Below are 11,693 nucleotides of genomic sequence, written 5' to 3' on the forward strand. Positions count from 1 at the left end.
GTTACCTCTTGTTCAGATTCAATTTTCTATTGAACATGGTGTTATTTTAAAATACAAAAGTTTTTGCGTTGCAGATGTGGAAAATCAAGGAGGTTTAAAAAGAAGGAGAGAGAACTCGCGGCGTCCCTTTAAATTTTCTATTCAATTTTTTATTGTTTCGGCGCCCCTTTGAACTGATCCGTGTCTCTGATTTGGCTCAATATTTACCTACCGACTCTGAAACGAGTGTTTTAACGAGAAAAGATAAATCTTAAAAATCACACTTACAGCAATGCGGAAGAGCAGGAAAACATGTAGTTTAGTTAAACTACAAGATTCAATGAGGGTGAAGTTTGTTTTTCCACTTCCATAAGGACGCGGAAGGAGTAAAGTGCCTTCAAAGTGCGAAAAGCTGCCTTGGGAGATCGTAAAGTTTTACAACTTATAAACTATTTCGTATGTCCCCTCCTGGGAAAATGTTAGTTAAAGGGTTGATTAACGTTTTTGTGCAGGTCTCGTCAGGAGGGGTTATTTATAAAATTGTTTTTTTTACTCTCGAAGTAGACGAATTCTCGGTAGGGTGTCGCAGCACGTCGCAGCACTCGGTGATGTTTTCCATTGTCATGGAACAAAAGAAAATAATTATTAGTTCTAATTATGTATATTTAGGTAAAAGTTTTAAGCAACTTTTTTTCTTTTTTCCCCAGTGGGAGTAGATTTTCTGTTTATGTATATTCTTTCTTTCTCTCACACCAGCTGTATGTTTTGAATATATATTGAATTGAGTTTATAATTGTTTTTTTATTAGGTGTTACATAACCAGCTGGCAAGTGGTTCACATTTTTTTTTAATTCCCTTGACACCTTTGTGGGTTTTTTATGAAGTTTTTTTGAAAAATAAAGTATTCATATTTGAATTTTGCTGTGTCAACATGTCTGCTTCACATTCAGAGTATATTCAAAAGCTATGTAGATTGTGTGGGAAGAAAATTGTGAAAAGTAAACATTACGTTAATTTTAAATCTTGTGATATTTACAGTGAAGTGTTTCAATCTATATATGGAATAAATTTTGAACAAGAAGATCCTTGTGTATTTCCTAAATTTACTTGTAATGGATGTAGAAGAAAATTAGATGAGATGAAAACGTCAAAAAAAATAATTGGTACTGCTGCATCATTTTACCCTCATGTGGATGAAAATTGTGTGTGCATGAATTATGCTGTAAACAGAAAAGACAGCTTAAAAATACTGGAATTAGATGTGAGTATGAAGAAAGTTGGTTTTAGTATATGTGATAAATCGGATAACTATAAACGTGTCTATACCCTTTGTCAAAATGAAAAAGAATTAAACCATTTGCTTACAATACGTATAGACAACAGCAATGGTTGGGATTTCTCCATATATGGGAAACCTATGGAGAAAGAAACAATACAACTAACAAAAACTCTGCCATGTGTTTTGAAAAATGATGATATTTCAACTTTCTCGTCATTCTGGAAGTCAGTCAGTGTTTGCACGGGGTTACAAGGTTATGAAGATGTAATCAAGTCGAGATGTAATTTCGAACAGCCATTCATGAATCAGAGTGGAACATTTCCAGTAGCTTTTGTTGAAGACGATAAAATGGTCAGATTTGATGAAGACAATTTTAAAACAATACGCCATACCAACTGTCATTTTTTAGCTGAAAAACCTTCATCTGTATGTAGTATGTGCAATTCTTTTAAACCAACAGTTAAAAAAGTTAGAAGTAGACGGAAAAGTGATGATTCTGTGCTTGATTCCTCACATACAAACATTCGATATCTTTCCAGAGAAGAACTAGAGGAAAGATATCGCAATACTCAGGGAGAAAAACAGAGAGCAATAAAGAAAGTTGCCCAATTATCATCTTGGGTAAGAAAAATTACTGAGAAAGAATGCATCCATGTTGATGATGAGCAACACGAATTTATAAAAAATATTGTTTGCAATGAGGAAACATGTCCTGAAATACCCGAAGGCAGTCCCCAGTGGTTGTTATGGGAGCAACAAAAAGAAATGGCTTCCAAAAGTTCACCTAATGGCATGAGATGGCACCCACTAATTATTAGGTGGTGCCTCAGTTTATACCACCATTCACCAGCAGCATATAAACATTTGCGAAATCCGAATTTGAATTTTTTAAAACTCCCACATATTGACACACTTAAAAAATACATAAACTTCACTGATCCAATGTGTGGATTCAATCCAGATGTCATTGAAAGATTAATAGTGGATAGTAAAATTGCAACTCTGGATGATCACCAAAAAAACGTTTCGCTTATTTATGATGAGATGAAAATAAAAGCTGACTTGGTGTTCAGACAGTCAACTGGACAATTGGTTGGTTTCACTGATATGGGGGATATTAACGATGAGTTAGTTGAATTTCAAAAACGTGCTGAGGGATCATCAGAGAATGATCGTCACTTTGCTTCCTATGTGATAGTGTTTATGGTTCGAGGAATTGTTTCATCTCTGGTGTATCCTTTTGGATATTTCGCATCATTGGGATTTACCTCTGATCAGCTCTATCCATGTGTATGGGAGGCGACATATGTATTGGAGGCAATTGGTTTTTATGTTCGAGCATTTATTTCAGATGGTGCTTCTCCCAATAGGAAGTTTTACAAAATTATGGTGACACCTGATATTGGTAACACATATTGGACCAACAACTTATTATCATTGGACAGAAAGATCTTTTTTATATCCGATGTCCCTCATCTCATTAAAACAACGAGAAACTGTTTCGAGAACTCTCATGGAAACAATAATACACGCAATCTTTTTGTAAGTGTTTTTTGTTTGTTTGTTTCAATTTTAAAGTATATCTGTATACATATATCAATTTTCTATTTATTAGCTCGATCACATGGATATCAGCTGGAACCATCTTGTCAATGTTTATGAATGGGATCTGAATTTACATGGAGCAGCACCTGGATTAAGGAAACTTTATAAACTAAAAGAGGATCACATAAAGTTAACTCCAAGGTTGAGGATGCAAGTTAAGTTGGCTATCCAAGTGAGATATTTTTCTTTTCTTTTTTTATTATTTATTTGTCTGCTTGTTTGTATTAGTGTTTTCTGAGTGATAGTGGATTCACAGTTTGATTATTTTGTGGGAGTTGCAAATAATGATATACTTCTGATAATGTGTTTATCATTGCTCATGTAAATTATGATTTTGCATTTAGGTTTTGAGTAAAACAACTGCTGATGCACTTGAGGTTCAGGGGCTGCATTATACGAAAAGTACAATAAAGTTTGTGCGTATGTTTGACCAAGTTTTTGATTGCTTGAATGTATCTTCAATTAATCAAGATCGTGGCGGAAAAATAGCTCTTGCAGCATATAGAGATGTTAACGATTGGCGTTTTGAGGTTAGTAGTATCATTCGAAATACATTCAATTATTTTGTAACGGAATTCAGAAACACAACATTTTTCCCTCAAAAAGCTCAAGTTCATTTTGCATATTTGTAAACCAGTCCTAAAGAACTTGATCTCCATGTAAAAGGGTGTGCAAATATTTCCATTTTCATTTTTCATTTTTTTCACATCAACATGTAAAATTCAGTTTTTAGAGAAAGAATTCCTCGAACATTACCTGGGAAGGTGGGAAGAACAAGCCAATGACACACCTAATTTATCCCAAGATGAAAAAAATAAATTGTTATTGAGCAAACAGACGATAAATGGTTGGAAAATAACAGGTAAAAAATCTACATTTTTCTGCAATTGTGGTTCCAGGCAATGTTTCATGGACAAACGGTGTTGTTCTATAAATGTATATTTTTTTTATCTTTGTCCATAGTGAAATCATTCGTGGAACTGACCAAATTACTTCTCCAGAGTCCAAATGTCAAGATGATTTTGAGCGAGAAATTCTCACAAGATCCATTGGAGGAACATTTCGCTCGTCAAAGACGAAGTGGTGGTACATGTGACAACCCAACACTTTATCAATTTGGCCAACAAGAACTTTCTTTGCTTGTTATGAAATCTGAGTTGATCAGAGATCTACGTGGAAACACTCGACGTGGTAATCAAAATCAGATTCACCTAGACGTAAATGATATGAGGAAACTTCCACAGAAAAGAAAGAGATAGTTATTTATATATTGATACTTTTGGAAACATGATTGTTTGACTATTTTATTTATATTTTTTCTGAGTATGTCAGACATTTTTTCCATTACGCTTTTTCAACATAGAAGTTGTTTTGTTATTAGTGCCTTGTCTTTTGAGTCACATCTTTTGCAAATATTTTTAGTGGAGTACGATTTTGACTTTGATTTGAAACATTTTTTTGAAAACATCAAATCTTAGAAAATAATTGAGATTAAAAAAATTTAGGATTGCTACTTTATTATTGCTATGTAATTTTTATTTATGTCATCGGGAAATTACAACTATTACGGAATTTCTTTTATCTTCATTTCGAATGGATCCGCCATACGTGAATAAATATTACAGTTTTGTTTTGCTTTTTTACATACTCACTTCGCGATATGTAGAACAACCCTGGGGACAAGTTTCATTATATTCCCAACAAGAATTCATGCGAAGGAGTGTCGAAATTAATATTCGCTATTCGGGACTATGTTGATTTAAAAAAAGAACGTGACAAAGGCCTCTTGGTGTAAGGGTGTATACAAACCACAATAAAACATACCCGATACCCGTGTGAGATGTAAAACTTGTTTGCAAAGAGAGTTCGATACCCGTGTGAGATATAAAACTTGTTTGCAAAAAATTTAATCAAATGGAATAATCAAAAAGTGAGTTGATTTCATCAGGCCACAGTCAGGCATAGAGCATCCGATGCGGCAATCCTAGGTCCGAGGTTGCGGTCAGCTTTAAGTAGCGATTCTCGCGTAAGAATATTTGCGTCGGTAATTATGCACGCGCAACTTATTTTTCAGGGTCCCTCCAGCTGATAAAAAGCATGTTGTTTCATACCATCTTGATTAGCCTATCCATCAACCATTTCTCCGCGTTTTTATGATCTATTAAATTTCTAGCAAAGCGCGCAGAGTTTTGATCTCGCAGCATTATTCAGTTTAACGCTTGCCAATGTGCATAACTGAACAAAGAAGTAGCACAAAAAAAAGAAATGAGAGTGAAGTTCACAAATCTTGGCAAAAATTTAGATTTAAAATAAACAGCTTCAGCGAGATTGAATCCTTACTCAATCCGAAAAAAACCCTTAAAATAGTACAAACATAATAAGGGTATGATTATTTTACTAAGAAACACAGTTATATACATGGAAAAGATATATAGAAATTAAAACAAGTTATAGGTAAAAATGTTATGACAATTAGTTAAGTTTTTTTCTCATTGCTGGTTCACCTTTTTTAGATAAGACTACAGTCAACTTCTCTTTTTTCTCCGATGCTAGAGAAGCAAGTTTGCGTCGAACTACTTGTATATATGCAGTGACATATGCTTTTGCTCTGATGTCACACCATTTTTTAATGATCTGAGCTTTGAGAATTTTCGATAACTTCTCATTTCCAAGATACCGTGAAAGTATGACCCAGGCTTGATCAATTAAAGAGTCCTTCATAAGTTCATTTTCGAAAAGTTCCCGTATATCTTCTCCTTTATATTTTTTCAACATGTTCAAATTTAAAACTTTTCTAATAACGTTTTCAATTCTTCTGCAAAAAATAAACATGTCATCATTGACTTTTATCAGGTATCCTCTGCTGACTTGGTCCACCCAAGATCTTGTATAATCCAGAAAACTATATACCTGCAGTTTATCATCACCTGAAACTTTCAATGAGTTCAGAAACTGCAATGCAGCCACAGCAACAACTTTGTTTTTCGAATCTGCTAATCTTTGGTATTTTTTACGTAGCGAGAAAATTATGTATCCTGAAACATAATACAGAACAGTTTGTTCCTCAGTTGTGAGTTTCAAGTCAAGACTTTTTTCGACATGTCGATTTTTGTTTTCATGAGCTACTAGTATTTTTATTAACTCCATAACAAATTTCTGCAACAACATAGAGAATTCTTGACTGTCAATGCAGTATCCTTTAGGTAATACATGTTTCCAATGTTGTCTGAATTTATCGTCTTGTGCAAGTTCATGCACTTTTCTCCAAAGAGATTCTTTTCCTGAACCAGTCAGTAGGTTAGATTTTTGCAATTCTTTAAATATGCGACACACTACATTTTCAGAAATAATGTCCAAAACATCACTCCCAGCATTCAAAATTGAGTTGGCTAATTCTTTGACACGATTTCCAGGTGTTTTGAATCCTTTCACAACAATGTTATTGATTGGGTCTTTTGAAATTTTAACCATAGCATCACGAACAAAATTCATTTTTTCTTGCTGCAGCTCATGATCGGTGATGGATAAAGATTCTAAAAGGGTGCAAAAAAAAAGGTTTATACCACCAGTTCACAATATTTTGCTCTATATATAGCAAAAAAAAATTCCTTATGTTCTCAGAGTTCATGAATGAATACTTACGATTCGATTTTGATTTAACTTGTTTTGTGGAAATTGTTGTAGTTGATTTATTTTTTGAGTCATCAAGAGTTTTTCTTGCCACTGTTGTTGTTTCTGGATCTATTATTGGAATACAGAGTTGACATCAGAACACAGTTGTGATAACAAAACAAGACAACAACAACAAAAAGCATATCAAATGATGATAATACAATAGCTTTTCTATGAAATCTACATGCAGAGTCAAAAAACAAAACATTATAGCTAGCTAGCTAATGGTGTTTTAAAGAAAACATGACTTTATTAAACTGAAGCATTACCTGTTGGCTTTTTACATATCAGAGTATGTTTCTTGTAGTAAGCTTCTTTAAAATACTGTTTTTTGCACTTGCTGCACACAAACTTCACATTTTTGGTACTGTTGTTATCAACCACCATGTCCACATCTTCTTCATCAACGAATACTATTTGAGGAATACCCAAATATCCAGCATCTACTTCATTTTCTTCTTCCAACAGATCTTCCACAAACGATACTTCCACCTCACAACTTTCGTAAACAGTAAAATCTGACAACATTTCTTCCGTCACAAAAAAGTCATCATCCAATTCTATTATATTTTTAACGTCTTCGCCTGCCATTTCGCTTCTTGCTTGTTTATGATATGTAAAAACGACAAATTTATCAACTAACAAGCATTTACCGCTGAGAGAAAAATAGCCGCGGGCTCATAATTTATGCAAATAGTAACAAAAGACAACGGCTAATTTATTAATTTAAGCGCGAGATTTCAAATTTTGATTGACAGAATTCGATGTAAGAACAATAGAGAAAAGTAAACATGAGACACGGATGATTTCAATAGAAATAAAAGAGTTCTCTCTCCTTCTTTTTAAACCTCCTTGGGAAAATCAAATCTGCCTTTTTTGATTACATACAACCTCGTACCCAGGATTTGTTAGGCCTTTTATATTTGGACAGCCTGAACAAGGCCCTGGCCATTAACAGACATTAATCTTGTCGACAATTTCATCGAATTAGGTAATATTTTTTTAATATAATCTTACCTTTGGTGCAGGTTTAAAAAGAGGTATGATGCCAGACACTAATGCCGCTACAGCTGAAAGTGCTGGTCCTACGGGAGGTGGTAGAGCAGCTGTTACTGTACCAACAATAGCAAAAGCACCTTCAGCAATATCGTAAGGATCTCCTGACTTAAACTTTGCTAAACTTGGACCAATTCCTTTTACCGCATCTAACGCTTTAGTCATATGGTTTGGATCATTTAATTTCTTTATCGCATCTTTTGATTCTTCTGCGCCGTCCTTTATAGATTTTCCAGTTCTATCATCTTTTTTAAGGGTTTCAAGTTCGTCAAGCTGTTTTTGCAGTTCTGCAAAGATTTGATCTGTCTCTTCATCTAGTTGTGTTTTTAAAGACTGTGTCATATCTTTTATGTGGCCATTACAATGTTTAATAACGAAACACAAAATCAAATAAAGTGTCCGAATTTTAGTTACATTCATTACGAATAATTATATTTATTCTATTATTTTTTCAGACAAACATTTGCACGTTTCTGTACGATAAGATTTATAAAAACAAACAATTCTCAAAACTGTATGATTTTAATCATGCCGAGCTGATAAAAATCAATGCGTGTTCATGCATTTTCAAACGCTAAAAAGAATTTTCGTGTCGTTTTTTTATATACTTCTAAAAAATTATAAGGGTATTGACACCGATATGTCCCAAAAATAAGACTTAATATCCAAATTCTTTTGGTTCATTCAGTTATAAGTTTAAAAGGTAAATATCGTAAACTTAGTTTCAGTATTTCATACCGAAAGTGAGTTAAGCCTAGCATAAATGCTATAGAGTTGTCTGAATGAACAAATAAAGGTCTTAAGGGGGATTTTCACCAAGCGAATTTAACGGCGAATTCGATGGCGAATTCGCTTTTTAATTTTCACGACATAATAAATTAGGCGCCAAAGTCATTGTTTACATTAGTTAACCGCGTTCTGATTGGTCAAAAACTAGCAGCGAACCTTTTAGCCGCGAAAAAGTAGGAACTGTTTCTACTTTTCAGCGAAGCGAATATTTCGATGCAAAATCAAAATAAACAAAACTGAGCATGCTCAGATACAATTCCCCGTCGAATTCGCCGTTCAACTCGCTTCGTGAAAATCTCCCTTAATATCTCTCACTGAAAAAGTGAAAATTCCCATTTGTACATACCTTAAAGCTTACCTCCCCCACTTAATCGAAAATTAATTCAATGTAAGTGATATAATTTTATACTTGTTTTGATCTGTTAACAATATATTGGATAGGGAATATATTGGTCGCAAAGTTGCAAAATATTGGATGGAAAGAAACTTCGTGCCGTCGCCACCTTGCGTCCGAATGTAAATAATTTTTTTCGCGGAAACGCTTGTGACATCAACAACGATAAATTTTCAAGCTTGGTTGTGGCCCAGTTATGATATATACAAATTATTATTATTTGCTGTCTCATTCACAAGATGACCTCTAGTGAGAAAGTTGTGGGCTTTCCATTTCAGCCAGTAAAGTTACTATGAGGGCGAGGATGATAGTTAAAGTAACACTGCATTAGAGAAACGTGTTGACGCTTTTCCCGACATATGGTGTAATTGCAAAAAATGTACCAAAATTCTCACAGACACGGAGTGTTTGTTATTTAACTCTGCAAGCCTTTGTGAATTAGAAGGTAAGTAACAATCATTCATGTCTAGATGAATGCATATCAAGAGTATGAGTTTTGTACCGAAACCTCTTTAGATGGTAGGTGCACCACAAATCTGGAGCATTTCAGGGGCTATTCACATGGAGGCGGGTTTGCTCGGCTAGCTGGGGTGATTTTCATCTCGTGTTCATATGAAGTTTTATACATCCCGGCCAGCCGGTTTGTTTACATTTCACAAAAGATTCATAAACAATGAAGACAAAAGAATATATTTCGAACTTTAAATAATTAATGAGAATTTTTTAAATCTATTGTTAATTTCATCTCGCCTAGGCGGGCTGGCTCGGTTATCATATGAACACATTTTTTTTTCATGTGTTTCTTAATAGCAGCGAGATCCCGCTCAGCCGAGCCATTGAAGCAAGTAGCTACTTTGGACAGCGTTAGTTGGTATGCATGACCCACACGCTAGTTACCTTCCGCTTGGAGTAAATGTTCCAAATAGATAACTAATTACAAGACTAAAAGCGACACATAAATATAAAAAATGGTTTATACAAATGGTATGACCTAAAGGATAGGATATAATAAATTATTTAATATTTAGATCATATTGATATGGGCAATAATGAACAAGATATCGACTAGTATCTTTATTGAAGTCGCGAATATTTCGTAGAGTTGTCTATTATGATGTCTCGATCAGGTCGATATTATGGAGAAACAAAAAAAACGCGCTTTATAGTTTCCAATTCAACGTTTTTCGCTATCAACTGCTCCAAAATGGGCTGCTTCCAGGAAGTTCTTTGTGAAACTGTACGATTGATGTACTTAAACTTTGAAACGGAAAACTGTTATGTTGCGTTTGAGTAGCGCATACACGTAGTTTTAGCACATACTTTCCGTCCGGGTTTTTCTCACGACAGTGAGCCTCGCAGGATTTAAAAGTTAAGATAATCACCGATTAAGCATGTGTTTGTTTTGAGGTATTTTCCTGTAATTTGTACCTGTTTTCTATCAATGTATAAATTTTGATGAAGTAGACCTAATGCAATCAAAGCCAACATTTTATCATTTCCGAAGAAGACGGTCTTTAGCGAGTATCTGATTATAAGAGAATGAAATACTTTCAAGTCAGGTGTGGAAGTACCTTCATTTATCTTATGCATGTTCATTACAAGCTGCGGTTGTCGTATGATCATAATTATGCACAGGCTAAATCCAACTAATGCTCCTCAATTTTTTTGTAGTGTATGGAGCATGTCCACACTTGCTGTAATATACTCCGAGGAAAGCATATATAGTGTATAACTAAGAGTAATCTCTTCACCAATTTTTCCCCGCTTCCAATACAGTAGCGTATGCTTTAGTAGGGATGTTTGACTATAGGTGGTGCCCACTGGCCGAAATTGTCCGTAACCTGAAATAATATGCGTAAATTTTTTATGCATTTAGCGATAATTTCGCTCTTATTTTAGCGATATATTTATTCTGAAAAATACCAACCTTTTTTCTTTAAACGCTTGTTGCAATTAGTTTTTTTATCATCCTTTGGTGGTAAATAGATATTAAATCAATTTCTACTTCATGGTTTTCAAGAAGATTATTCACAGTTATATGCTTAATGTTCATTAGAGATTTTCTAAATATCAACCACAATTTTTCACTTTTTTACGTGCACTATTTATCGGTATCAACGTTCCTTCAACACACGGTACAATAAGTTGCATTATGCTTCGAACTATCACATTGGTCATCTATCGACAGCTAGAGCTTGTTCGTTTGACGTATTTCTTTAAACAATCGTAATTGATGTGAAGTCCACGCATTTTGAATTTCTGGAAAAATGTAGCTAATTCAAAAACAATTGACATTCATTACTCATTTTACGAATTTACGTAGGAAAATAATTATGCTTATTCAGAATGCACAAAAATATGCACCTCAATAAATTTTTATTAAATGCTTGAATCGTTTTAACTTCGAAAAAAGGGTACCCGCCACCTCTCCAACAGCAGCCATTATTGAATTACCAACATCTGTGGTAAAAATTTGTTTTGTAAAAATATGTGGAAATTTAAAAATAACTGGGAGCTAAATTCCAATCTTATCCAACAACCGGACAAGGAAGTCAACATTTTTTTAATGATCTCTGACACAGGATTTCCACATGTCATACCTGGCTGTAAAAATTTTCTTTTAAGCTCTTAACGTTGATCAAAAAGCTGGTCGAAAAGTGTTCATCGCACATTGGAACACGCTTTGGGAGATTACGGCTCTGTTAATGAGTTTGATCCACGCAGCTCGTTGCTTCTTGTTTGTTTCTCCGACTTTAATAAACGCCTCGACAAAACATGTTTAGGGGAAGCTTTTCTTTGCCGCGTAGGAGATGACGTCAAGCCGGGGTTTAACACAAAAAAACTTGATTCCATAATAGCAGCTTTCGAAAAAGAAAGCATGTTGAAAACACAAGAAAATATTCGCTTATTATTTCGAAT

The 11,693-nt window shown here is 34.3% G+C and overlaps 2 protein-coding genes across 3 annotated transcripts; one reads left to right on the top strand and one right to left on the bottom strand.

Annotated features, from left to right (window-relative positions):
* The first annotated feature begins 128 nt into the window (after nt 1-128).
* LOC130641935 (uncharacterized) lies at nt 129-4,599 on the top strand. 2 transcript variants are annotated; one of them, XR_008982521.1, is made up of 4 exons: nt 129-2,800; nt 2,874-3,393; nt 3,590-3,725; nt 3,827-4,014. XR_008982521.1 is itself a non-coding variant. In XM_057448961.1 (3 exons), the coding sequence occupies exons 1-3, from the start codon at nt 911-913 to the stop codon at nt 4,120-4,122; spliced, it is 2,364 nt and encodes a 787-aa protein (XP_057304944.1). In that variant the 5' UTR covers nt 129-910; the 3' UTR covers nt 4,123-4,599. The 2 variants fall into 2 exon arrangements, 1 of the variants encoding a protein (XP_057304944.1); XM_057448961.1 differs by lacking the exon at nt 3,590-3,725 and having other exon boundaries at nt 2,874-2,992; nt 3,768-4,599.
* LOC130641938 (uncharacterized) lies at nt 2,874-7,384 on the bottom strand. The gene is made up of 3 exons (XM_057448965.1): nt 6,805-7,384; nt 6,506-6,604; nt 2,874-6,396 (listed from the first exon to the last, which is right to left on the bottom strand). The coding sequence occupies exons 1-3, from the start codon at nt 7,124-7,126 to the stop codon at nt 5,336-5,338; spliced, it is 1,482 nt and encodes a 493-aa protein (XP_057304948.1). The 5' UTR covers nt 7,127-7,384; the 3' UTR covers nt 2,874-5,335.
* Nucleotides 7,385-11,693: the final 4,309 nt, after the last annotated feature.

The sequence above is a fragment of the Hydractinia symbiolongicarpus genome, chromosome 4 (genome assembly GCF_029227915.1).
Source record: "Hydractinia symbiolongicarpus strain clone_291-10 chromosome 4, HSymV2.1, whole genome shotgun sequence".
Lineage (NCBI taxonomy): Eukaryota > Metazoa > Cnidaria > Hydrozoa > Anthoathecata > Hydractiniidae > Hydractinia > Hydractinia symbiolongicarpus.

Coding starts and splice junctions, on each gene's coding strand:
- LOC130641938 (XM_057448965.1), bottom strand. CDS start 7,126: ATGGCAGGCGAAGACGTTAAAAATATAATAGAATTGGATGATGACTTT. Junction 6,605..6,804: donor GATATGTAAAAAGCCAACAG/GTAATGCTTCAG, acceptor TTCCAATAATAG/ATCCAGAAACAACAACAGTG. Junction 6,397..6,505: donor AGTTAAATCAAAATCGAATC/GTAAGTATTCAT, acceptor GCACCCTTTTAG/AATCTTTATCCATCACCGAT.
- LOC130641935 (XM_057448961.1), top strand. CDS start 911: ATGTCTGCTTCACATTCAGAGTATATTCAAAAGCTATGTAGATTGTGT. Junction 2,801..2,873: donor ATAATACACGCAATCTTTTT/GTAAGTGTTTTT, acceptor TCTATTTATTAG/CTCGATCACATGGATATCAG. Junction 2,993..3,767: donor CTAAAAGAGGATCACATAAA/GTTAACTCCAAG, acceptor GTTCCAGGCAAT/GTTTCATGGACAAACGGTGT.